General features: G+C 41.8%; 2 protein-coding genes across 3 annotated transcripts; both read left to right on the top strand.

Annotated features, from left to right (window-relative positions):
• The first annotated feature begins 1,424 nt into the window (after nucleotides 1-1,424).
• scly (selenocysteine lyase) lies at nucleotides 1,425-7,553 on the top strand. 2 transcript variants are annotated; one of them, XM_083970685.1, is made up of 13 exons: nucleotides 1,425-1,505; nucleotides 2,994-3,089; nucleotides 3,258-3,367; nucleotides 3,546-3,646; nucleotides 3,733-3,910; nucleotides 3,999-4,126; nucleotides 4,660-4,815; nucleotides 4,901-5,007; nucleotides 5,140-5,176; nucleotides 5,952-6,035; nucleotides 6,950-7,049; nucleotides 7,212-7,287; nucleotides 7,389-7,553. In XM_083970685.1, exons 2-13 carry the CDS (start codon nucleotides 2,998-3,000, stop codon nucleotides 7,540-7,542), a joined length of 1,323 nt encoding a protein of 440 aa, XP_083826811.1. In that variant the 5' UTR covers nucleotides 1,425-1,505; nucleotides 2,994-2,997; the 3' UTR covers nucleotides 7,543-7,553. The 2 variants fall into 2 exon arrangements, with proteins under 2 accessions (XP_083826811.1, XP_083826812.1); XM_083970686.1 differs by lacking the exon at nucleotides 1,425-1,505 and adding an exon at nucleotides 1,591-1,601.
• espnla (espin like a) lies at nucleotides 7,478-25,450 on the top strand. Its single transcript, XM_083970684.1, has 12 exons — nucleotides 7,478-7,577; nucleotides 8,376-8,694; nucleotides 9,293-9,483; nucleotides 11,519-11,705; nucleotides 12,387-12,569; nucleotides 12,666-12,797; nucleotides 18,966-19,121; nucleotides 19,545-19,656; nucleotides 19,781-19,953; nucleotides 20,043-20,207; nucleotides 20,848-21,809; nucleotides 24,349-25,450. Exons 2-12 carry the CDS (start codon nucleotides 8,401-8,403, stop codon nucleotides 24,878-24,880), a joined length of 3,087 nt encoding a protein of 1,028 aa, XP_083826810.1. The 5' UTR covers nucleotides 7,478-7,577; nucleotides 8,376-8,400; the 3' UTR covers nucleotides 24,881-25,450.
• Nucleotides 25,451-25,627: the final 177 nt, after the last annotated feature.

A 25,627-nucleotide genomic window follows, 5' to 3' on the forward strand; every position in this document is an offset into this window, starting at 1 on the left:
TACGGTTGTATTTTTTCCAGCTAAAGCATCATGACTGAGCGAATCCCTGCTGCACTGTACATTACACTGTCTCAAGCACTCATTTCTGTCTGGTTTCCTCTACCAACCCAAATTTAAGATGTGAACTCCAGTCTGATCTCAATGTTGAGATTGTTCCTCCTGTTTTCATTGGGCCTTTTTAATGTGCATCACATTTTAGCCAACCAAAGTTTTGTTGGTGCAGACACACACAAAAAAAAGAAATCACACTGAATGTACATCAATATTTGAAAATACTTATTCTGCTGGAGTGGTTGTGTTGACTTGTGTTCTGGATTCACAGTCTGGTTCCTTATTGATTGTAGTTAGGTTATTATCAAGGAACTATATAGGACACGCCTGTAATTATCTGTCCACTGATGTGTGGGGGGATGTAATAGGTTCATCATGGCCCTGTTAGGAATTGCATCTTGTACAGAGTAATGCTGTAGGTTACCTTACTGTCACACTCTCACTCTGATTTCAGTATCTACCTTCACCATCATGCTCTGACAGCCTTCACAAAATCTACTTTTTCTAATCCCTCCCTTTTTGAAGGAATATCATTTGCATTTTTGTGCTTCCACATCTAATTTGTTTTTCTCGCACTATCAAGTTATTTTGCATTGTACATAAACATGATTGCTGTGAACATTGTATTATAAAGTTGCACCCATTTACAAAACCTTAAATGGGCAGTAGTTCAGTCATTGTCTCTGAGTGTTGGAGTTTAGCGTCAAATGTTTGTGTACACTTAACACATTGTCATATATTAAATAAACATGAAAATTATGCAACACAAAGTAAACGACTCCTCATTTTTATGCTGCATAAGCGTTTGTACAAGTTGTACCCATTTTGGGCTAAGAATGGACTCACTGAATTATAACAAATTAAGATTAATATCATTATGCATTATCAGGGACATGTTGGGCAAATTGAATTTCTCCTAGGATATAAATTATCTATCTATCTATCTATCTATCTATCTATCTATCTATCTATCTATCTATCTATCTATCTATCTATCTATCTATCTATCTATCTATCGAGTCCAACATTGACACATTGACACATGTCATTGTTTTAGGCCACCTATTTATACGTTTCTTCTGTTCTACTGTAAGTAGGTATTAGGCTATTCTTCAGACTCATCTGGACTTTTATCATGTCCCCGTCACTTACAAGCTAATGCAAAGTATAAACAGAGCCAGTCTACGATATTATAAATTCTCTGGTATAAATATATATATTTCATATAATAAAGCACAGTGTGTGTGTAAAGGACATGACATTATCATAGTAGTAGGCTACATGATCAGGTGTGTGGATGGTTTGGGGTGTTTATTCGCCGCTGTCCCTTTAAGACATCCGGCAGCAGTCTCATCCACACACACATACACACACCAGCACCTGGCTACAGCTAGCTGATGATTGACACAGACTGTAGTAAATCTACTCTGCACATCTTCACATCACCTCACAAGGTCAGACACGAAGACATGACATTCAACCGAGCAGTTCATGCGACGGGAAGCGACCTGGTTTCATTTTTAGAGATCAGCAGCAGATAAACATCAGTTGTAAGAGTAAATGAGGATGTGTGTGTGTGTTAGCTAGCTGCTTTAGCTGCAGCTCTCAGTGAGTTAGCGTTAGCCTGGTACACGTCATCTGAGACTGACAGGCTGAGGCTGGGGGTTTAATGATGCAGCCAGGGGTTTGTTTGTCGTGAATAAACGTCGGTATCAGACAGTGAATACATGTAACAGACTGACAGAGAGGATTGAGAGAAACACTGTACGGATTTGGCCACGTTAACGCTGAATGTGGACCAGGAGTGTGTGTCAGACCTCTGTGGTCCCAGTGAGACACCCAGCAGGCGTTTTATACACTATTTTATTATGACCATAATCAGTATGTGACACTTCATAGAGTCTCATTTCTCCTCAATTTACACCTACCGTGTGCCTGCTCTGTGTAACACTGGCTCTTAACACTGTCCACAGGTTTTTCTCATTCATCAAATGAGAACATAACGTTTCAAAACATCAAGCACAAATCTGTGAACAGTGGACTCTATGCACAGCTCCACTACTTCCTGGACTTAATGCTGCTCCTATGTTTCCTGTCTTACATTATTGGACAAACTGATTAATCCAGGTGTGTCTGACCATTGTGACTACCCAGACACACCTGGATTAATCAATTTGTCCAATAATGTACTGTAAAACAGGAAACAAAGGAGCAGCATTAAGTTCAGGAAGTAGTGGAGCTGTGCATAGAGCCATGTCATTCATAACAGAGCAGATTTTCTACTTCATTTAAGATGATTGCATTGTTTTATTTTGTGTGCAAATGACAGTTCTCGACAAAACAAAATGGCTTATTGATCAAAACAGATCAGATGATTCTCTCATTAGAGCATCACAGGGAAAATGACCCATTCAGTTATTAATCGGTCAGACATAATTATGCTATAAACATCTATGACCAACAGTGCTTATGACAGTGAACTGGATCAGATCTTTTGTTTTTAATTGAGTTTTTCACAGAAATATAATTTTATCTCAGTCATCATCATAATGTAATGTGTGACTCATGGTGACAAAGCATCTATACTTTTTATTACTTGATCGCAAAAAACAACTTTTTATTTGGCTGCCACCGGCCAGAAGCTGCTTTTGAAATGTCTATGAATTGTTTTGGATGACATAGCCTACTACCTTTAGCAAACATCCGATAGGGTTGTGATGTGACAATTGCACTTACAGTATTGAGAATATTAAGAATTTCAAAAAAAGACTTGAAATTTGCTGTCCAAATGAATGAAACCGATACTAATTAAAAGAGGGTAAATAAGCAATGATTAGTTGTTGTTGTTTACAGTGCTTTATAACAAGTGCAAACGATTTAGGCCTACTTGTTATTGTAAACAAGTAATCAGATGTCCTGCTAAGTTTCCTATTTCCACTCAGGAATATGGCCAAACAAATGGATGACATTGCCTTGGTGATAGGTCACACCTTCACTGACCAGTCCTTTCATCATTTTACAGAGATGAATCTTGACAGGTGGGTCTGATTTTGGTCATTCACAATGTATCAGTTTGTCATTCAATCATAACACAATTATGTCGTAATTTCAGTGAATGTTAAATTAGATTTGAGGATTGTTAATAACTTATTACATGAAATGAGATGAGAAAGCTTTTTTTCCCCAATGTGCTTAATGCAAGATAGGATCTACATGGATTACAATGCCACTACTCCACTGGAACCAGAAGTGATCCAGGCCATTACTGAAGCCCTGCAGGAAGCCTGGGGAAACCCGAGTAGCAGCTATACTGCAGGTGAACAATGCTTGAACCCTGCATCAAAATCTCATTAGGAGAGCCAGAGTCTTTTTTTACCCCAGTTTGCCTTCTGCGAGTGCTCATTGAAAATTATTTTGTCCTTTTTTTACCCAGCCCATGATGTGTCTGGGTTGTGCAAACTTGCATTTACATAAAAACATTGTGTTGTCTTAAGGTGCCAAGGCCAAGGCAATCATTAATCAGTCCAGAGATAATGTGGCAAGAATGGTAGGGGGGAAAGCAGAAGACATTATCTTTACCTCAGGTGGAACAGAGGTAGGTTATGTTATACAGATGTATTTTCTTTTTTCTAAATGTATAATAAAGTATAATTCATTCATATGTGGCTCATCTTCTTTCAGGCCAATAACCTGGTACTACACACTGCCATAGAGCACTTCAGGAGAAACTGCAGGGCTGCAGATCAGGGTGAAAGTCAACACAACGGATGCACCGGCCGCCCTCACATCATCATCTCTAATGTGGAGCATGACTCAGTCAAACTGGTGGCTGAGCACCTGCAGAGAGAGGGAAAGGCAGGTAGGAGGGGAAGATGTTTAATTTCTTAATGAATTTATGACTTAAAAAAAACAACAACAAATAAATACGTTTTGTGTCTTTGTCTCAGATGTTACAGTTGTGCCTGTGTCGAGGACAACGGCCCGCGTAGAGGTGGAGGATGTCGTCGCTGCAGTGCGTCCCAACACTTGTCTCATCTCCATCATGCTGGCCAACAATGAGACAGGAGTCATCATGGTAAGAGTAGACAGAGGCGCAGAGACCTGACTGCCTCTTCTCTCTTCATCTGTTCATCTATTCACAGTGCAAATACTTCAGAAATTCTGTTTATCATCATTGTAAATATGCTGAAATATCACAGTCCTTCTGTTTTTGACAGAGAAACTGATGCTCTTGAAGAGAATAAGATAATCTGTTATTCGTCCCACAATTGGGAAATTTACAGGGTTGCAGCAGCAGAGAACAGTGAAGAAATGTTTAGCACAGATAATAAATAGCAACAGCAGAAGAAAAGAAAGCAGCATTTGTAATAGAGTTTGATCATATTACAAGAAAAATAATTATTTGAATTTATTTATTTGAATTTATTAACCCTAATTAAGAAAAATATATACGCATTCCAATGATATTTTGTGATGAGAACAGCTCTTGTTGTGGAGTCTTACAGCTAGTTACAATTACATTTACTCTAACTTTTAATATATTGTCTGTAAAATATACATTTGTAGATGCACTTTCAAATTGAAAACAACATGCCTTCCTTTTGTCAGCCAGTCCAAGAGATCTGCCAGAGGATAAAATCTCTCAACAAGCAGCAGCGGCGGCTCAGGATCCTGCTCCACACTGACGCTGCCCAGGCTCTGGGGAAAATCAGAGTAGACGCCTGTGAGCTGGGAGTGGATTACCTCACCATAGTGGGTCACAAGGTTAGACAACTGTTGTATAAGTGATTTTCAGCATACGATAGAAGACAGGGAAACATTTTATTGATGTTGTTTGTTACATTTCTAGTTCTACGCCCCTCGGATCGGTGCACTGTATGTGAACGGTCCTCAAACGGGAACGCCACTTTATCCGATGTTGTTTGGGGGAGGACAGGAGAGGAACTTCAGACCGGGGTGAAGTGCTACATTGTCTTACTGAGGAACTATGAATCAGTTACCATATCTGCATGAAACAATGGTCATGATGATCACTGAGCTGCACATCTAAATGCTGAGATCTAATGTCTCTCCTCCTGAATCTTACAGCACTGAAAACACACCAATGATCGCTGGTCTGGGAAAGGTAATTCTCCTGCTCTATATATGTGTATATTTTTTAAGTACAAGGAATATGTGAGTGGAAATCAATGTCTTACTAAGAGAGACTGGTACTGTAGAAGGACACACACAGGTCCATACAGCAGTTATACCTCAAACATAATGGAAAACTATTTACTTCCTGTCTGTAATTAGAATTTTGGTACCACTTGTTCATCACCTTGTTAATTGCAGCCACTAAATAGATCACATAAATGAAATTCATAAAAACAAATCATTTGAAAAAAGGTTTCAAGGCCGCTTTGTTTAGCTTTGTAGTTGCATTTGTCCTATCCACATGGAAACAGTGCAGTTAGTCAGTGAAGTCTTATAAAGTCGAATAAATTGACTTTGGTCAAGATCCTCTGCAGCTCTGTTCTGGTCCTGTGAGCGACTAGAGTCCAAGAGACTTTTTACAGCCTCTACTTTTAGAAGTGCTTGTAGTTCCAGTAGTGTAGGAGCTTAATCAGTAGCACACACTGATGTGGTGATGTGTTACAGCTGAAGGACTGAACTTTGCCACTTTCTCACAGCACCAGTGTTAAACAGGAAGAAATGATACACTTCTATTGACACCAGACTTTTTCCAGTTTGGTTTTTGTTTTTGTTCTAAGCCGTGTCCTGCCTTTTTATTTACAGTATGTGGCCCAAATCCAGAATATCTAACAAAGTCCTTGCTAAAGAGGAATTTAAAATGCTAAAAGAGTTACACCACCTGTCATCTTTATAGCGACTGATGTGTTATGTATCTGTTACTGTAGGCAGCAGAGCTGGTCTCCTCTAATCTGTCAGACTATGAGGGTCATATGCGAAGAATCAAGCTTTACTTGGAGGAGCGACTACGGGTAAGTTTGGCTTTAGTTAAGTGTTAGTTAAATGATCATGTTCTCAATTTAGCGTGATGTGATTAGGGGTTATTTCAAATAGCATGACTGAGACTCATGGGATCTTTTCTTAACTCAATAAAGTTGATATTTTCCACAACACACTCATTTTTCCTGCCAAGTACACCATCTGCCCTCCAAACGCGACAGGACAAATAGATTTATTACTTGTGTTTATCAGACTTTTTGTCAACAGCAGGTTGATAGTGATCAGTATGGAAGGCAATACTCTTGTTAGCTGTAGCACTGATGACACAGGCTGTTCTATACACTGCTCCCGAGGAGAAAGTGGGTCTCCAGCTCACTCTCAGTGGATAAAATGTAATTAACAAATAGGTACAGATGTTCTGGAAATGTACAAGAACACAGAGGTTCTGAAGAGACATGAAAGATGAAGTGCTCACCCTGATCGGATGTGATTTTACAGGACAGTGAGAAAAAATAACCGTTTTGCAATACTGTTTTATTTAGCAAATTACAATTATATTTAGCAATCCTCACATTCAGGATTTCCACTGATGCTTCTTCAGGAAGCACAGCTATAAATACTGACCTCTACCCTACATGACAATGGTATTTAGCATTATTAAAGTACTCAAGTATTTAGCGAGATGTGGCAAGTAAAAGTGGATCCCTACAAGCTGAATTTTCCTCTGTCTAAATAACCATTATCGTTCTGACTGAAGCCACCATCACTAACTTCACTGCAGTAGTTTGGTTTCACTGTGTAGAGGTGGAGTCGTATCGAACCTGCTGTTTGCTTGTGCGTGTTTCATTAAGTTCTGTTGGTTGTTAGACATCAGGAAGGAGAAAAAATGGAAAATCTTCGCTAACATTAGTCAGTGGTTTGATGACGATGATGATGTTGTTTTCAGGCCGTCTTCAGAGACAGGATCCACTTCAACAGCCACTTCCCCGGCTCTGATGTCCTCCCCAACACATGTAATGTGTCTATCCTGGGCCCAACATTACAAGGTGATGTCACGACTCTTCCGTCTCTGTCCTATGTCTGTTTTGTCCTGCAGTGTGTCCTCTAACCCTACACCAATGTTTGTCAGAGGGAGTTCATGACCTGCACGGCGCTATTTGTAAACTACAAAGGCTCTGAATGATTAATCTCTCCCTCTCCTGCTTTAGGCTGGAGGGTATTGTCCAACTGTAGGAGGCTGCTGGCCAGTGTCGGGGCCGCCTGCCACTCAGCCAGTGGAAACAGGTAAAAGAGTCCCTCATCCACCTGTTAAGCCTTTGTCCAGACACCATATTGACCCTATAGTTACATAACTCACCCTGGACTGCAATGTGTCCGTCCCTCAGGCCTTCACATATCCTCCTGAGCTGTGGCGTCCCCTCTGAGGTGGCAGCCAACGCTTTGAGGCTGAGCGTGGGCAGGGGGACGACCAAAGCAGATGTGGACGCGGTCGTGGAGGATCTGAGGGAAACCGTGCAGCTGTTGGAACAAATGAACTGACGGAACTTGGTGTCCAACAGCTAAAGTTACCTGAGGTCAAATGAGGATGTACAGAATTAAATTTAAAAAAAAAAATACACCATCTGTGTTTACCATTACATGAAACAAACAATTCAAATATATTTAATATAAATAATAAAAGGGATGAAATTGATGTGACCTGAGGGCCCAGGGTGATGTTATGGAGAGATGTGTGTACTCAGCTTCCATCATGTCATGCGAGTAGCTAATCAGCTAATTGGATTCAGGTCGACATGTATGAGAGTTATTGAAATTAAATATTAACATACACTTTCTAAAAAATTCACTTCTCTAATCAACCATGAAATACGCTATGAAGATGATAATCTTGTAAATGAATCAGCCTTTGACTCCTCCCCACTGGGATGAATTTTTTAAATACTTGTAAAAAAAAAAATCTCTCATTGTAATCCAGCATGCCTTGGCTCCGACTTCTCCCATTACTTAAGTTTCCGTGCTGCCTGAGCTCCCCCATCTCCAGTGGAGCATGGGTGCGTGTGCCAGCATATGGTCACTGCCACACAAAGGAGAGCAGGGGGGCCACGAGTGCTGCGTCTCCACCCGTCTTTCATTACCTTTCTATCTCGCTGGCTCTAGTCTAACCCCCCCCCTCCTCACTTCCCCAAACGGCCATGCCGGCCAGCTGGCTGCTGCTGGGGTGTCACTTTCCTGGCTCGGGCGTAGCAGGCAATGAGTGCAATGAGTTTTTTGTTATTGTATGAGAGTTTGCATGCCTGCTTGAAAACATGTGGGCAACCTGCTGGGATCTACAGTAAACAGCCCCCCCCCTGAGCTTATCCTCTGTGCCATAGACCACTCATACTGTAGCAGCCAGGGATGGTGCTCCATCGGGCCATCCAGGCGGCTCGAGTCGGGGATCTCTCGACCCTGAGGCAGCTGGCATCCTCTGGTCACCTGGCACCGGCCATCACTGACGCTCAAGGCGCCGGCCCGGTGCACCACTCGGCCAGGTGTGGCCGTCTGGAGTGCCTGCGGTACCTGGTGAGCGAGCTGGGTCTAGCCGCGGATCCCCGGGCCTTGAACAGAGCCACGCCAGCACATGATGCAGCTGCGACTGGCCACATCCGGGAGCTGCAGTGGCTGGTGGAGGAAGGAGGCTGCAACACTGAGGTAAGCCTATCCAAGCTGAGAGCAATCTGTACACAGGGAGAGCGAAAACCTACCCTGATAGCTCAAATGCCTTGGAGAGATGCCACAGGTCCAGCTCTCCGGCTAATTTCTACTGACTCAGTTTGTGTGTCAGTCGAAATTCAGGTGACGGCTTTAGATGGTTGTCTAAGAGACGCCAGAGAGCAGTTACGTCACTGCAGTTGTAAAAGGTACTGTAACTTACCTTTTCAGATGTATTACCAGCTGATTACGTCATTTGGTTTTGACTTACTGAGTATCCATTAACATTATGTAGGAAGTGTAATTATGTCCAGATGCTTGAGAGGAGCTCCCACTAAACTATAGCTGTTAGTTAAGTAGAGTCAAGCCTCTCCAGATCTCTTGGTTCTCAAAACTGGACAACAACATTATGATTCAATTTACAGGGTCATGCCTAAAATTAAAGATAACATATAATGTTTCATGTGATCTTATTTTTAATATAGATCTTGGTTGGTGGTCCTCATGAGAACCCTTTCAGTAGCTTTTTGAAGGAAATTCTGTTCAGTGTTACTATACCTTCCACTTTATTCTTTGTGATCTCTGTGAACGTTTCCAGGACAGGGATGCAGCCGGTGCCACAGCCCTTCACCTCGCCGCTCGGTTCGGTCGAGTGGAGGTCATCAAGTGGCTGCTCTCTGTCGGAGGAGCAGCGGAGGTGGAGACAAACTGTGGAGCAGTTCCAGCTCACTACGCTGCAGCGCAAGGAGACCTGGCCTGTTTGAAGCTTCTCATTCAGCAGGCGCCAGGGTGAGTTCACTGGTCCCCCGACTGAAATCTCTTGACAACTGTCAGATGAATTGCCATGAAAGATGTAATGCTGATAGTTGTGTTCCTCAGAGGATGAATCCTCCTGCTGATCCTTTAGCGCCACTGCGAAGCTTCAGGTGGTTCACAGACTGACATACTTAAACAATTACCCAATGGATTACAAGACAAATTTAAAGTCCCCTGAGGATGAACCAAATCATGTGATCATATCACAAAGACAAAGCTGTCACCTGTCCTGTCAAATGTCTCAAAATCTACAACATGGATCAACGCAGAACTTTTGATAAATTAGTTGAGCTACTGTACTTCACACTTTTTCCACTTGTCCCCTAATCATGCACACCTATATATTCACTATTTCACCATCTACCTCATCACACACACAAAAGAAGTCAGAGATTACCACATTAACCAAGGCTCTTTACAGAAAGTGTGGAATTGCACACAACTTAATCCTGTTATTGTTTTCAAAGTGATTGCTGATTCAAACTAACAACTGAGGAATGGACTGAAATGAATTATTTAACAGGGAAATGGGTGGAATGGGGAACGGGAAACCTTTGGTAACCATTAGAATTAGGGACACAGCCTTTGGCCTCAGTGAACTGTGATCACAAGAAACACACTGTTAGACAAACTCATTTACACCACACACCATATCGTTTCACACAAGCTCTTAGAGATGTTTATATTAACCATCATAATACCTGTGTTGCTATGAGCGACAGTAGAGTAGTAAGAGTCATTGTAAATAATGAAGCTATATTTAGGCCCTGATGGGTGCGCACACACACACACACACACATACACATACACCACTTCCTAGATGAATCCCATCTCTTTTCCATCTCCTAAACCTGAGACACTAAGTCAGGACTAGATAAAAACATGTCGGACTTCCTGCTTCATCTTCTTGTTACAGGAGCGTATGACAGTAATCTGCATGACACATGACGGGGTCACAGCATCACCTGTGACCATCAGTAACCTCTGAATAAAACATGTGTAGACGCTGTCGATCACATATCAGCCTTGTTGTTGTCAGAGTGCAGTCTGTGCGTCAATGTAAACGCAACCCTGCTGATTCAGATGATAGTAAGAAGTCCCTTGTAAGATTCTTCAGACGTAGAAGATAAAAACAGACAAATACACACAGGTTACGGTGCAGCTGAGGTGTCCAGATAATAATAATCATAATAATAATGTAATAATAATAACAATAAGTATGGTGTCTATTGGCATCTTGGCTTTAGCAGTCGTGCCAGAGTTGCAATTTCTCAGGGTTTTTGTTTTTGCTTTTATTATGACATAAAAGAGAGGAAACAGGTTGTAGGGACAAAGCCACATGCTCTTATTTTCTTTCATTTTTTAATTATTATTTCAGCTATTTCCTGCCTTATTTTTTAAGTATGTATTATTGATGTGATCAACATTGTCAGATTCAGATTCAGATTGATTTATTTTTAAAATGGGAGCAGTACATATTGATGAACACTGTTGTGTAAATATGTGGGATTGTAGCCAAGTGGCTCATTTCTATCCCCAGTCCCATTGGCGGGTTGATGTTAAACATAAAAACAATGAAGATAAAAGCACAAGAGGCAGGACTACAACAATAGAACAATGCATCATGATAACACCTTGACATCTTACACAATATGACATGAACAACATACGTATATTAATTGGCCGAAAAAGTATTAAGGGGACCAAGAGATTACAGAACAGTTATAAAGTGCTACAGTGCTAATTAAAGTGCTATTTGCTAAAGTGACGAGTGCAAGATTAAATTTAAGATGCACAATGCCCCAATAAAGTGCAGGATTGACTTAAATTGCACTATGCCCATGGCACACGATTGCACATGCAGATGTGTGTCTAATAATGTGAATCATCCCACTGAGGCTACAATAAGTTTATGAGGACATCTGATTATCACACTTATTTTTGAACACATGAATCATCCAAACCCTAACCCCGTCCACCTGTGTTGTTGTTGTATGTTGGCGTACAGGTGTTTGAACCACCAGACCGGTATGGGTGCCACCCCGCTGTACCTGGCCTGTCAGGAGGGGCACCTACATGTTGTGGAGTACCTTGTTAAGGACTGTGGTGCTGATGTCCACCTGAGGGCTCACGACGGCATGAGCTGCCTGCATGCAGCTGCTCACATGGGCCACCAGGCTGTGGTGGTGTGGCTGGTCAGTAGAGACGTCCACCAGGGGCGGGTCCAGCGTATTTTCTGGTGGGGGGCACAGGGGGTAACAAGAGTGAATTTGGGGGGGGGCACCCAAAAGTAACAAAAATGAAGGCTGCCACTGATCGCTGTCTTGAATATTTATATTGTACAGTTACACACTGTTTACACTCTTGTCTTGTCTATGTCTTCATTTTGCTTTTATTGGCCACATTGAATCTTTCGCATTGTAAGGAAGATGCCTATGACATTTTCATTTTCCACTTGTCAATATTAAAATTATAGTCAATCAATAATAAACTCTATCTTGCAAATAGGAAGTCTTAGAAGAACACAAAAAATTCTCACAGTGAACAGAAATATCTTATACTCTTAGCCAACTCAACTTTTCTTTATTTACTAGATAGAGTTGATTAAGAGCCTTAGTCAGAAGTTAGTGCTTGTAGCTCTGTACAGTGAACATAGAAGTGGTTAAGAGCTTTACACAGTGATTGACATTGCCACAAGTCAATGACCATTGGGGGGGCACACAGGGTGGCCAATCAGATTGCAGGGGGGGCCTGTGCCACCATGGAAGACCCGCCCCTGACGTCCACATTCATTCATGTCACACACCGCTATGAAACCTTTCCTGAACTGGTTGTTTTCCTGGGTTTTCCTTTTTCTATCGACTCTTATCGAACAGGTGAGCTGCACTGAGGTCAGCCTGTCCTGCCAGGACAGAGATGGAGCCACTGCTCTGCACTTTGCTGCCAGCAGGGGGCACTATTGCATCTTGGAGAGGCTGCTTCACATGGGTTCAAAGGTCATTAAGGATTACTGGGGAGCGACCCCACTTCATGATGCTGCAGAGAATGGAGAGCTGGAGGTTGGTCACGGCTCTTCTCTGTCACCCCAGTTGTCCTGTCAAAATGTGTGTGTTGTTTTATTTCCTCTACTCATCTTGTCACTGTCCTTCTTTCAGTGCTGTAAAATCCTGTTGGCCAATCATGCAAACCCCTCAGATCAAGACATTGATGGGTTCACAGCAGCAGACTTGGCAGAGTACAATGGACACTATGAATGTGCCAGATATCTCCGTGCCATGGAGAAAACCGTAAGCCCTCTCCCTCACCTACAGTTCATCCTGCAGTCTATTTTGTTTTGCATGTTTTCTTATTTTCTTTCTTTGTGTGTGTGTGTGTGTGTGTGTGTGTCAGCTTTGCCAAGCTGTTTATCTTGGCATGAAAATCAAAGCTGCGTGTCGTTTGGGGAGAACGGTCAACAGCAAACATCTGGAAGATCTTGGAACCTCAGTGAATCATTTTCTTAATTTGCGACATGTATTTCATTCAGGTCAACCCTGTCCTGTTCTCTTCCACTCAGCCTGATTGCTTCGCTCTCAGAGTAAGAGCTCTGACAGAGTGGAGGCTTTTGTGTGGAATAAAGGCATTACAAGCTGCGATGCCGTGAGTGCCGGAGGAGATTCTTCCTTCTCAGTTAGCCACAAAGGACTCTCTGAGATTAGCTCTTTTGTGTGGAAAGCACGACACAGCTTAATGTGATTGATGAATATTTTAGTGTTAACACCTTGTTTGTGCCGGTGTTGCCTGTTCAAGTCAGGGATCAGAGCAGTGAAGACTGGCCAGTCATGTTATACAGCCCGCTCTGATACCTTATATCCTGATTTATTTGTTTTTCCTCCAAAAAAAAAGTTCCATTTTAAGTAGGTTTAGAGGATTACAATTGATACTGATATTTACATTTGAGCTTGTGGAGTCAATTTGAAATAGTAAACAGTGAATACTGTTAGCTGAAAGGGCCTATGGGGACCACTCTGAGCACACTTGTTGAACCTTAAAGCCTTGCAGCTGTCCACCAGCAGCCCCCTCTCTCTCTCTCCATCACACTCCACTAACGCTCCGCTGGCGCAGACGGACTCGGAGTAACGAAAGCTGCTGGTCAGCAAGAAGCCAATGAATAAGTCAGTGAAGAAGAGCAGCACTCATAACATGAAGAGGATGATGACAAGGAGCCAGCGAGGCGTGGCTGCCGAGCCCCCCTCCCCCCCCACCCCCCCCCTTCAGAAATAATCCTCCCATCAACAATGGAGAGCTAATTAGCGCAGGGGCCGCTGTGGCATCAAACACAGGCCGGAGCCGCCGCCAGCTAAGGGCCTATCAGTTACCCCTCTCCAGCGGCTCAGGTGGAGGGCCCAGGGGCTGAGCCCGTTATGAGATCCACGGGCTTAAGTTTCAGTGTTTTCACCATTCTGATGCCTGGAACTGGCAACTCTATCCCCCTGTGGACTTGGAGAGCAGGATGTCATTGGCTCCACGCACACGTTTGATTGTGTGTCATGTTTTTTTCCAGGGACTTGGAAGTGCTATGATTGTCACCTCTGGATACTGTGTAATGTTGGTGGCAGACAGAACGGTGTATTATGTTTCTTGGCAGCGTATGAGTTGGACAGACAAACTAAACAAAGGGGGGGTCATCTGATAGAGAGCCCGGGACAGCAGTTGATTGATTTGATATATTTGGAGAGCAGACTACTATATGTAATGCTTTTGAAAACTACTGTGCCAGAGATGAGCTGCGCCGGTAGACGTGCTTTAATTACATTTCTGGAGGTGTTTCACGTTTGTAAAGTGAAGATCGCGGGTTCCATCGGTTCTAAAGTGTCAGTCAGATAATCTCATTTCCGAGCAGCGACCTAAAAGGATTGAGACATTGACCGGGGAGAGCTGCGTATTTGGCCCCCGCCGCATGTTTGGATCGCTCACAACAAGGTCAGACTTGTTCAGCGCTGTCAAACTCTCTTCCTCATCTCGCATCTCAGGAACAGCTGCAATCAAATAAACAGTGTGTGGTGTGAGGTTTACTTCACACGCATTTGTTCTCCATTCACGGTGATCAGGCCAAAGATAGTGCTGTTTGTGAACAGTATTTTTAGAAGCAGCTCTGTCAGTCCCATACATCTCTATGTTTTTTAGGACAGACTCATTTCTGCATTGTTTTTTTCAACAATGAGAAACAAAACACATGCTCCTCCAGCTTTTTACATTGGTTGGATTGTCTGGCTGCATCCCAGTTGCAGATTGGAAGTTCAAAGCTGTACTACTATACAATCTACATCAGATATTCACACACTTATCAGTCTATAGTTTAAAGGGATAGTTCAACATTTTGGCAAATTTGCCCATTGCCATAATCCCTATAGTCATAGCAGTAGGTTCGTTACCTTTATTTGTCAGTGCAAGCTATTTTTGAACGGCGGAGCAGAGCCGCGAGCTGCTCAGAGCTAGGCTACGGAGGCTCATGGGATTGGGATTTCTTGGTTTCCCTCATCAAACTCCAAAATGTTAAACTATCCCTTTAAAAACACCTCTGTGATGACAAGTATATTATGTGATAAAAATGTAGAGATATCATGGGGTCTTGCACTCTTTGTGAGGCAATAGAAATACCATTAACTGATCACAGTACAGTTTTAATGTGTAAAACAATTATATTGCCTCGCTGTAGTCATTCCTCCTTTTCATATTGGCCCTGAGGAGATCAGTTCCCAGATCAGTTTTAATGTATATAGTATGAAATTGATTTGTTGGAACACGGGCTGCTCATGTTAACTTAAGGTGTGAAATGGATTTTTGCACAGGAGGACTGTGGATCGTGTCACTTTTTACACTGAGACTGCATTATGAAGGGATCTCTTCACAGCCAGGCATCTGACCTGTCTGTTGTATGAGGACAGACCTCAGAGCCTCTTCCTTAATGGTTGACTTCAGTGATAAAATCATAGTCACCATGTTTGGTTGTCAGCTTTGTTGTTGTTCACTCTGTTTGTTGTTGTCAGCTTTTCCATATTAACAGTTAAAGCCATCCATGTAGGCTGAAGGTGTCACGTTTTGCCCCCCCATCCTGCGCTGCTCATCCATGACTGTTAAAAGAAGAAGAAGCTTCCCCCACTCAGTTGTTCCAAGTGGAAAAATCAGCTGAACATGCCTGGATAAAATGTCTGTTTTCCAGCTGCTTTGACAGCTCTTCCGTTGATACCTTCCTTCGTGCAACAGCATGGCCATTGGTTTGTCCATGCATTAGTGACATTACGGGCCACCCTATCCTTTCTCTTAATTATTAACAGCATTCTCCGATCAGAGTTTATTGTTTATTGCCTGGCGGCCCTTGGCCACTGGCGGAGAGATGCTGATGATGGTGTCAAGCGAGTGGTCGGTGATCTTAAGATAGCGTCACATCCTCAGCACGGAGCGTCTGCTCTGCTCTGCTCCGGATGCCTGGCTGCACCTGCACGACTCGCTGCCTCTGGAGTTTCACTGTCGCACCAGTGTGACACCGGGAGAATTTAGTCAAGGTCAAGGTTGGTGAGTTTTAGCTTGGTTTATTGATCATTTTCACTCTTTTTGTGTTTTATTACCTTATGTTTCTTTGTGCATTGTTTATAAGTGAGTTACTGGAAGGGTTGAGTAATTATTTTGTGAAATGAAAGTGTTGTCATAGGTATTCAAGAGTCCCTTGCTGGTAGACAATTCTGGCATTGTTTGAGCTCTTTTCTGATCAGTTGTGGCCTCTTACGGTCAGGCATGACTAATACTCCAGGGACATGACCTTACTATAGTTTGTAATTATTTTTGATTATTGCAAATTGGATATGATTTTTCTCCTGTTTTGAATCTTGAAGTGTTTCCAGATACACTCCCTGCTCCGCCAGTTATGACAGTGTTTGAGCATGAAGCAGTAGCAGCAGTAGATGCAAAAAAAAAATTAAAAAAATGCTGTACCGTAAATGTTGGCTAAGGGATTGTGTCCGTCAGTTATTAGCCGCACAAGTATTTACCTCCACGCGGGAAACCTGAGAGCATTTTAACATGTGAGTGGACATGTATTTACACTGTAGTGTTCTGTGTATAATGTATACCCAATGTATACATTCCACGTTGCAATTTATCACCAAGAATGTGAATATTTCACGTGGAAGCAGGTTGGTTTAGTGATTGATTCCAGAGCACAGAATTACAAGACATGTTTCTTAAATACACACGGTGTTCTGACATACTGAAACTCTCTCATGCCTCGACCCACGGGGACCACAGATTACTGGTGCTGCATGTCGGACAATGAGACAGCACTGAGTAGCTGTTTCTTAACTCTTGGCTCCTAATCTGTAGTGATCAGGGTCTTCGTGCTCTTTGATACAGGCAGAGAGAATCCAGGCCAAAAACAGGGTTAGGCTATCTATATCTGCGTGGCAATTGTGATGGGGTGGTGATGAAAACCAAATGCTCTTTGGCCACTGGGTCTAATTAAACACACACACACACACACAAGGGCTGGTTCACTGTTAGCTTTTAGGACATTGAACTGTTACAAGAAGGGTCACAAAGGAATCAGGCTCCCTCTCCCCTTTTCCCATCCACTTTGTTTATCTATTTATGGATTGCACAACTTCTGGGAAGTTTATTCCTCCGCCTGAGCAGTGTCACAGCATATTTCGTGCTGTTCGACATCAAAGTGTAAGAGGAAATGGCAAGGACCACCTCATGGACACAAAGCACAACAGCATGCAGCAGCAGCATATTAGGGCTGCCTTTGATGTTTTGGTAACTAATAATGTCCTTGGAGAGCCGAATTTGATATGCTTTCTGCATGGAGTGCATTAAGACAACGCAGGTTCATTAAAGGGGATCTAAATGTTTCCATACATCCTACATCCTCCCTAGAGTGGTGTGAAAAACTGCCAATTATTCAAGGTTGCTTACTATCGCATGTGCTTGTTTTATTCCTTTGTCTCTCGTATTGCATGTCCTCAGGCTCTGATATGTTTGATCTGTTAGTTTCCATTTTGTTTATCTCATTTGTTAATTTCTTCTCCATCAGAAATAAAGTTACATTTTATAAGCATCATTTTAGCTGTGAAAAGCCTATAAAAAAACCTCTCTCTTACTTACAGTATATGCCTAAACTAATGTACCTAACTTACACTAAAAGCCTGACCTATTTCTACCATATACTGTATGTGCTTACTGAATGTTTGGGCAGAACTAAATACATATAACCGTTTTCTCTTTACATCTACCAGAAATACTGTTGAGTTATATACAAATTAAAGGAAACTAGAGACCATCTTATGATGGGGTCACATCAGCAGGGACGCCTGACATTCTGACCCATTCACTTAAGAGTCTTAACTATATTGTCTGATTGTATCTTGACATTATCATGGTGACAGAATCTGTCCACACAGACATATAAACACTTCCCAACCTCTGGTAGGTGCTGCTACAGTAGGTGGACTACAATTTCCCATGATGACAGGCACACAGGCTAACAAGGTGAAAACAACACCAGCCCTGCTGCTGTGGCCACTAATAAGTGTCCTTGGGTCCGTTTTTTTCTGTTCAATCTTAAAAAAGAAGTGACAGTGAGAATCAGGCCTTTGTTTGTCACAGTGGATAAAATTGTTCACTTTTGTCATGTGTCGGATGAAAACTGCAATACAATGCAGCACAGCAGAGGTGAATGTAAATCACTTTCATATATTCAGTGGCTGCCTCAAACTAAACCTACTGTATATTGGAGTGGCATTCACAAAACTTACAATAGAGTTTTCCACACTCAAATACCTCGTACATAATTTGTACTTGGGCCACATTTCATGCTTGAAAGCTGCTTCTGGCCAAGTAAAACATCTATTACTATTAGAATTGGCTAAACCTAATGCCACATATAGGAAGATTGGAACAGAATAATTCTGGGAACATTCATTCTCTGAGAACTCTAAAAGACAAAATTTATCAGGTTTGGATTGAATTTATAATTCCAATCTCAGCAAACTTTGTACAGTATGACTCCAGTGTTTCATATAGTTTTTCTCTTCTTGATGGAAATGAAATGGAAATGTGAGCTCCCCTGTTTTGAGTGCAAATTGTTACTTTTTTAAGAAATTAAGATGGATTGAAGTATAAATTAGTTTGTATGCTGCATGTGTGTGATTAGTGGTAAAATCAAGATGTATTTGTGGACAAAATCTCTAGAAAGTAAAGATGAAGGGTCAAAAGGCTTCTGAGCTATGGCACAACAAGCACCGTGATTCTTACACACTTCTTTCTGCCGCTCCACATGTACACTTGTACACAAAAAGGACCTCATGTACAGTATTTGAACCCATTTTTGTATATTGAAAATATATTTTCCAAATAGTGTAAGAAATATATTTAATCATGTTTGTTAATTAGTATTTATGGTGACTCTGTGATATTTGCAGACAGAGAAGCCCAGCGAGGTCATCTCTCCAGTGGAGGCAGGAGAGAGGGTGAAGCCAACTGTGTTGTTGCAGCGCAGCAGGGAGGACTACTACGGCTGCCTGACTGACACATGTGCAGACAGTCACAGCACTAACACACCCATGGATAGTTTAAAGGTAAACCCAGAGCTGAGGTCTTTTTCTTTACTATGACACTGCTTCTTATTTTAATGAATGAATGAATGAATGAATAAATGACCTTTATTATTGTGTCATGCATATTTCTGTATGCCCAGCCCACATGGGCTTATAAGACACCAAGAAAACAACCTGGGTCCAGAGCACATCATCAGCACATAAAAGAAATAAGAAAACTAACAGGGTTTCAAAACCATTATCTGAAAGAAAGAAAAGGAAAACAATGCCAAGGTTCAAGAGAAATCATTTAAAAATTAATTTAAAAAAATGTCCTGTCTTCTTTTCCAGGCTTTAGAAATAAAACTAGCAGTCTTAAACACACTGAAATTAAATGATTAAATGATTTCATACTATAATCCACACCAAATGTGTATGTGTATGTCTTTTTGTTTTCCTAACCAGCAACCTGAGAGTGAGGAGTCCCCGCAGGCCAGATACCCTCCATCATCCACACCTGCTGAGTCGGAGAAAACCGCTGTCAGCAGATTAGAGCAGCTTCAAAAAGCAGCATCTGGTGAGAGCAACATTTCTATTGATCTGACTCTGTTTAGATAATTTAGTGGTCACTGTGAGTTAGTCCAGACAATGGAAAAAATCTGTGTTATTAAAGTGCATTGAAAAGATGATTTGTATTTCAGTTATTAAAGGTTTCAATCAGCACAAGGCAGCTGGGAGTGAGGTAACGATCTGTGCTGATAAGACGATGTGGCCTGATGCAAACCTGCTGGCTGAAAGAAAACTGCTTGGGGACATGAAGTCCATTCCATCTTTGAGCCAATCAGGAATATCAGGAGCCTTCACTGGACAAGCAGTAAGCAAACAATAAGCTCCACTACTCTGTACATCTGTCCCTTTTCTTTCTTTTTCTTTCTTTTTAAGCTTGAACACTGTCCTCTGCAGAACAAGATGGTAGTTCTGCCCACTGAGGAGGCCAACCTGTCAGACATCGACTACCTGGTGCCCACCCATGATGAGAGAGGCCGTCCTATTGCAGAGTGGAAAAGGCAAGTCATGGTGAGACAGCTGCAGGCCAGGCTGCTGGACGAGGAGGATCAGAGAAGGAAGGTAATGTTTTTGTACAGATGGTTAGATTATGAGTGTGTTACACTTATTCATGGTTCAAAAAAGAAATTAGGCATCATTCTGCAAGTACATGACTCATTTTTCACCAAAAACATATTTTGGCTGATGGTGTTTTGGTGAAAAAAAGAAAGAAAAATCAGCCTCAGAGGCTCAGAGAGTTGTGTTCACTTTCATACTCTATAGACTGATTTATCGCTACCATTTTGATAATCAGTTAATCATCTGACTCACTGTTCGTTTCATAAAACAAGCTATTTGAATATATAGGAAACTTTTTAATCTGTCTTTGCAGGCCTTGAAGGTTTTGTACAGTTTAGTTGAAATCATGAAATCATGTCTTTATTGAGTCTCAGCAGACCACAATGTGTAGAGTAAAAACTGTTCTGGTTTGTATGTGATGCAATTCTAAATCTGTGTCACTAAAAACACTTTCACCATCATTTACTTTTAATTGCATATAACAAATCACCGAACACATAACACGTTGCCAGTAAAGTCATATTTCTGAGGTTTGTATGAGGTTTGGGTCACTGTATCATAATTCTTTCCCTTCGAACGCCTAAGCCATTTGAAATGTTTAAAAAATATGACACTCTGCATTTTTATCTCCCTTCTCTTACAGGAAAATGGGAACAGATATGCCAAAGTCAGCTGGAGGTACTCCCAAGCCCATAATGCCATCCTGGGGCCCTCTGGTGAGCTGCTGACTGAGGATGACCTCATCTATCTGGAGCAGCAGATTGCCAACGTCTCCATGCAGAGGAACTGTGAGGGCTACGAGCTGGAGCTGGCTCGTCTCGCCGAGGAGCTCAGGCACATCCTGCCGGCGCCCATAGTCAACATCACCGTCAACACGCAGTTCAGAAACTTCTCAAGCCAAGTTCCTCTACCTGTGTGGTGCGGACGCATCTCGGGCATCGTGAAGAGCATGTCTCTGCTCATGAGCAACCTGACAGACCAGCCTTACTGCAAGATGCCCAACACTGAACTGATCACAGTCTTCTCTCAGACCCCAAACAGGCAGAACTCCACCAGAGGACGCAGGGAGAGGATAGAGGACGAAATCCATCAGTTTGGGGTGTCTGTGAGGACTCTGAAGTCAAACTTTGAGACACAGGACTCACCTTTGTCAGATGAGCCAGAGGAGGAACCCGTCCTGTTAAGTTCTTCCACACAACTCGAGGCCGAGGAGTCAGACAAACAGCCTAAAGTCCTGAATCCAGCCCAAGAAACAGACCAGAACAGTGACTCCGGCATTGACTATGATGAAAACGTTGCAGATGTTCTGGAGACCACCAGCCTGAGAAAAGAGCGTATAGTTGTGCTCTTCTTAGGCCACTGGAAAAAATCTGCCTACAATGTGTCACTGAAGAGCAAGGATGCAGCAGAGAGGAAGATGAGTGGTGGCAGTTCAGGGACGGGTGACAAATCTGGGTCAGATCGTAGATGCAGCGTGGAGAGCACCCAGGCGAAGATGTTGAACAGCTCTCTGGGGCATTTCTTCAAGCAGAGGAGTGCCGTCAATAAGATGCTGGGTAACTGGAGGAACATGATCTCCAGTGTCTCGTCCAGACAGATACGAAGGTAGGGTTGGATGACTTTTTATAATTTACTATCATCCTTGTTCTGGCCTAATCCTAAACCTAATAAAACTGCACTAGTAAAATCCAATTCCATTTGTCAAGGGTTATTAAACTTAAGTAAGTTATTTTGTTTAAAGGGATAATTCAACATTTTTGGCAAATTGGCCCATTGCCATAATCCCTATAGATTTAGGAGTAGATTTGTTATCTTTAATTGTCGGTGCAAGCTACTTTTAGAACGGCAGAGCAGAGCCGTGAGCTTCTCAGAGCTACGCTACGGAGGCTAATGGGATTTCTCGGTTTCCCTCATCAAATTCATCAAATACACAATCCCACAACTCCAAAACGCTCTCGTGGACAAGTTGTGACCTGCACATTCGCCACACTATGAGATAATAACAGAACGTTACGAGACAGAGTTGTTTTTGAGGCAAATGCAGAGACTGCGCATCAGCGGTTTTGCATGAATTTACCTTGAAAACAACTCCGTCTCATAATGTTCTGTTATTACTGTATCTCATAGCGTGGTGAATGTGCAGCTCACAACTTGTCCACGAGAGCGTTTTGGAGTTGTTGGATTGTGTATTTGATGAGTTTGATGAGGGAAACCAAGATTGAGAAATCCCATTAGCCTCCGTAGCGTACTGTAACTCTGAGCAGCTCGCAGCTCTGCTTCGCCATTCTAAAAATAGCTTGCTCCGACAATTAAGGTAACGAACCTACTCCTAAAACTATAGGGAATATGGCAATGGGCCACTTTGCCAAAATGTTGAACTATCCCTTTAAGTTATTAAAGTTACGTAATGCAACACTAATATCCAAAGGACAGGACTGACACATTTATAATGCCATGTAACTGAAACGATGAGACTTTTGCAATCACCCAAGTAAATACCAGCCACATGACTTGTCTTCTCTTGTTACAAAATCTCTCCAGGCTGCATGATATTCTGTGGTTCATGGGTTTCACAATGGAGTAAAACAAAAAGAACAAACAACTCAAAGCACATCTAATGTGTGAAATCTAATGATGAGAATAAATCCTGGTAAAAGGAAAAAGTTTTCATTCATAGGCTCTCCTGCTTCCCCAAATTATAGTACATGGCGTGGTCCGAGACTGTGTTGTTAGACCTGGTCAGTCAGTAGTCAGTTTTCCCTCTGGGCTCATTCAACAAGGCCCTGCCTCTGTTTCTCCACAGCTCCACTTGCCTATTTTTATATTTAAATGGATCAGTGTGTACAGTGTGATTAAAAGAAACGCTCATTGTGACAAATTCACAGAAAACGTGACTGAACTCTGCTTCTTCAAATTGCTCTATGGAGCTGTTTGCCTCTTTTGGTTGATGTAGCAATTTTACAATAAACTGATTAACCATATACTATATGCTTGAAAAGGTTGGAAACTAAATACAGTATGTGATAGTTTTAGCTAGCAAACATTCAGCAAACTCTCACCCCCCTAACCCTTCATTGAGAAGCTCTGGATCAGGCTTAGTGCCCTGCCCACCACAGCTGCGTGTGCCAGTTGGGTGGTGAACGGCCATAGAGCATCAGGATGGTAAGAGGAGGAAACATCAGAAAGACTCAGGCACATGTCTCAATCAGAATCAGAACAATTATCCTAGTTAGCATATTTTACTTGTTTATGTTTGTTAGCTTGTGACTGGCAGCTGCTGACACAATTTTAGTAGTTGCACTAATGCAAAGTCTCCCTCAAAGGTTTTGAGTTCATTTAGCCCCGCCCTGCATCCCCACAACTTGATAGGATTGGTTCATTAGGTTTGTGATGTATGGATCCCTTACTGTCTAATTCTGTGTTTATGAGACTGTCATTGGTTCAGTGCGGTTTGAGGTGGAAAGATCGGCATGGTGTTGACTGATTATTCCACTCATCATATGTATTTCACAATATAACATCTGTTTTAGATTATGGTGTCATTTATAGGAATGCCTCTGCCTCCACACTTGCTACCCTGAACCCCATTTACCATTCTGCCATTAGATTCATTACTGGTAACAGCTATTTGACTCATCATTGTGTTTTATATGAGAAGGTGGGCTGGGCCCCTCTAGCTTTAAGACGAGACAGGCATTGGCTCTTATTCATTTATAAAGTTTTGGAGAAAAAAAGAAAAGAAACAAGACCATACACATATGTTAACAAGGTTTAAACATTTACTGCATAAGAATAACATTATAATATTGAATTTAACGATGCTTTGACTTGTAACAAAAAATGCATCAGTGTCATCATGGTCCATCCTGTTGGTGTTAAGATATTTCATCCTGGACAAATTCCTTAAGCAACAGGCCAACATTGCGATCCCAGTAACACCCTGCTGACACACTAAAATCTAATCTCTGAAATATTTTGTCTCCTTAATTCAATATCTTGGTGCTGTGGATAATATGAAGACATTGCTTTGAGCTTTGATGGAAAAATGAATCAATTAACTTGAATATTCATAAAGAAAATAATGTGTAGTGGCAGCCATAGTGTAAATGCACGTTGAATGACCATACAGTGTTGTAATCCACAGGCTCCACAGGCAGAAAGCCCTCTACTCCCCGGAGCAGTTCCTGCCTCGTCTGGATGGAGTGCCCGTGGAATATGACAGCCTGACCCTGGATCTGTTCATGCTGGGCTACTTCCACATCCTGGAGCTGGAGCTGCCTGTGGACGAACGCAAAATGAGGCACCTGCTGTGTTTCGAGGTGTTCGACCATGTCGGCAGCTTTCCCTGGGAGATGGTCAGGGACTTTCATAAGGCTGTCATACAGGACATTGAGGCTGGAAACCGTGAGTGGAAGGACGGCTTTGAGGAGATCAAAGTAAAGTTCTTTGGAAATACTGTGAGCCAGACTGAAAGCACTGTAGAAGTGGTGAAACATAGCCTCCCAGAGTTTAAACAGGTCCCTAAAGTCATTGTCCAGACACCCACGCCTGATGAGGGGAATCACTGCAGAGGAACTGATATTTCCAGTTTTAGCAACGACGAGATTTGTAAATACATCGACCGAAGTTTTGCCTTTTGGAAAGAGAAAGAGGCAGAGATTTTTGATTTTGAGTAGTTGCTTGTTTTGTTTTGTTTTTTTGATATTTTGTATGCTTTGTAGGTAGATGACATTAGGGCTGGGTATCAAACCTAAATACTTTCTGAATGCTGAACTGAATTGTCTGTAGCATTTGTCAAAAACTACAGGCTGGCACTGATTGCTCAGCCAGATCTGTAGCCTTGTTTACTTATTCAGATATTGCCTAATTTAAACCATTGTTTTGTTATTTTTTTAATTGTGTTATATATAACATACATAACATAACATTCAAGAAAAATGAATTTCATAAGTTTAGACTGTTACATTTTTAAAATGTTTGTAAAGAAACTGTGTGTATAATACTATTATTAGATGATATTTGAATATTTTGGTAGTTTTGAAAGTCTTGTATCAAAGTGAAAATGGCATCAAAACATTTTAAACCATACCCAGCCCTATTACAAAAGAGAGTGCTTCAAGTAAACAAGTGTGTTTTGAGGTTAATGGAAACCTTTTCTTTTCTTTTTCTTTCTTTCTTTTATTTTTAGCATTTTATGTTAAATATTCTTTAAAAAGGATCCATGGCTCAGGCAGGAAGCACACCAATTTTACAATACTACAAAATAAATCATTACACTGATACTTTGAATATTTCATTATTGCCATATTCTGCAGACTCTATTGTAATTCCTAACCTTTTTAAGGCACCTTAAATACATTTTTATAAACAGCTACTTAACAGTACCACATATTCTCAGAGCTGTATAAAGTAGTAATAATTAG

This window comes from Trachurus trachurus (genome assembly GCF_905171665.1).
Source record: "Trachurus trachurus genome assembly, chromosome: 4".
Classification (NCBI taxonomy): domain Eukaryota; kingdom Metazoa; phylum Chordata; class Actinopteri; order Carangiformes; family Carangidae; genus Trachurus; species Trachurus trachurus.

Excerpts from the sequence above, each read along its gene's own strand:
- espnla (XM_083970684.1), top strand. The coding sequence starts at position 8,401 with ATGGTGCTCCATCGGGCCATCCAGGCGGCTCGAGTCGGGGATCTCTCG. Across the intron at positions 11,706-12,386 it reads AGGCTGTGGTGGTGTGGCTG|GTGAGCTGCACTGAGGTCAG; the intron begins GTCAGTAGAGAC and ends CTTATCGAACAG. Across the intron at positions 19,657-19,780 it reads GCTTCAAAAAGCAGCATCTG|TTATTAAAGGTTTCAATCAG; the intron begins GTGAGAGCAACA and ends TTTGTATTTCAG.
- scly (XM_083970685.1), top strand. The coding sequence starts at position 2,998 with ATGGCCAAACAAATGGATGACATTGCCTTGGTGATAGGTCACACCTTC. Across the intron at positions 7,050-7,211 it reads CCTGGGCCCAACATTACAAG|GCTGGAGGGTATTGTCCAAC; the intron begins GTGATGTCACGA and ends CTCCTGCTTTAG. Across the intron at positions 7,288-7,388 it reads CACTCAGCCAGTGGAAACAG|GCCTTCACATATCCTCCTGA; the intron begins GTAAAAGAGTCC and ends TCCGTCCCTCAG.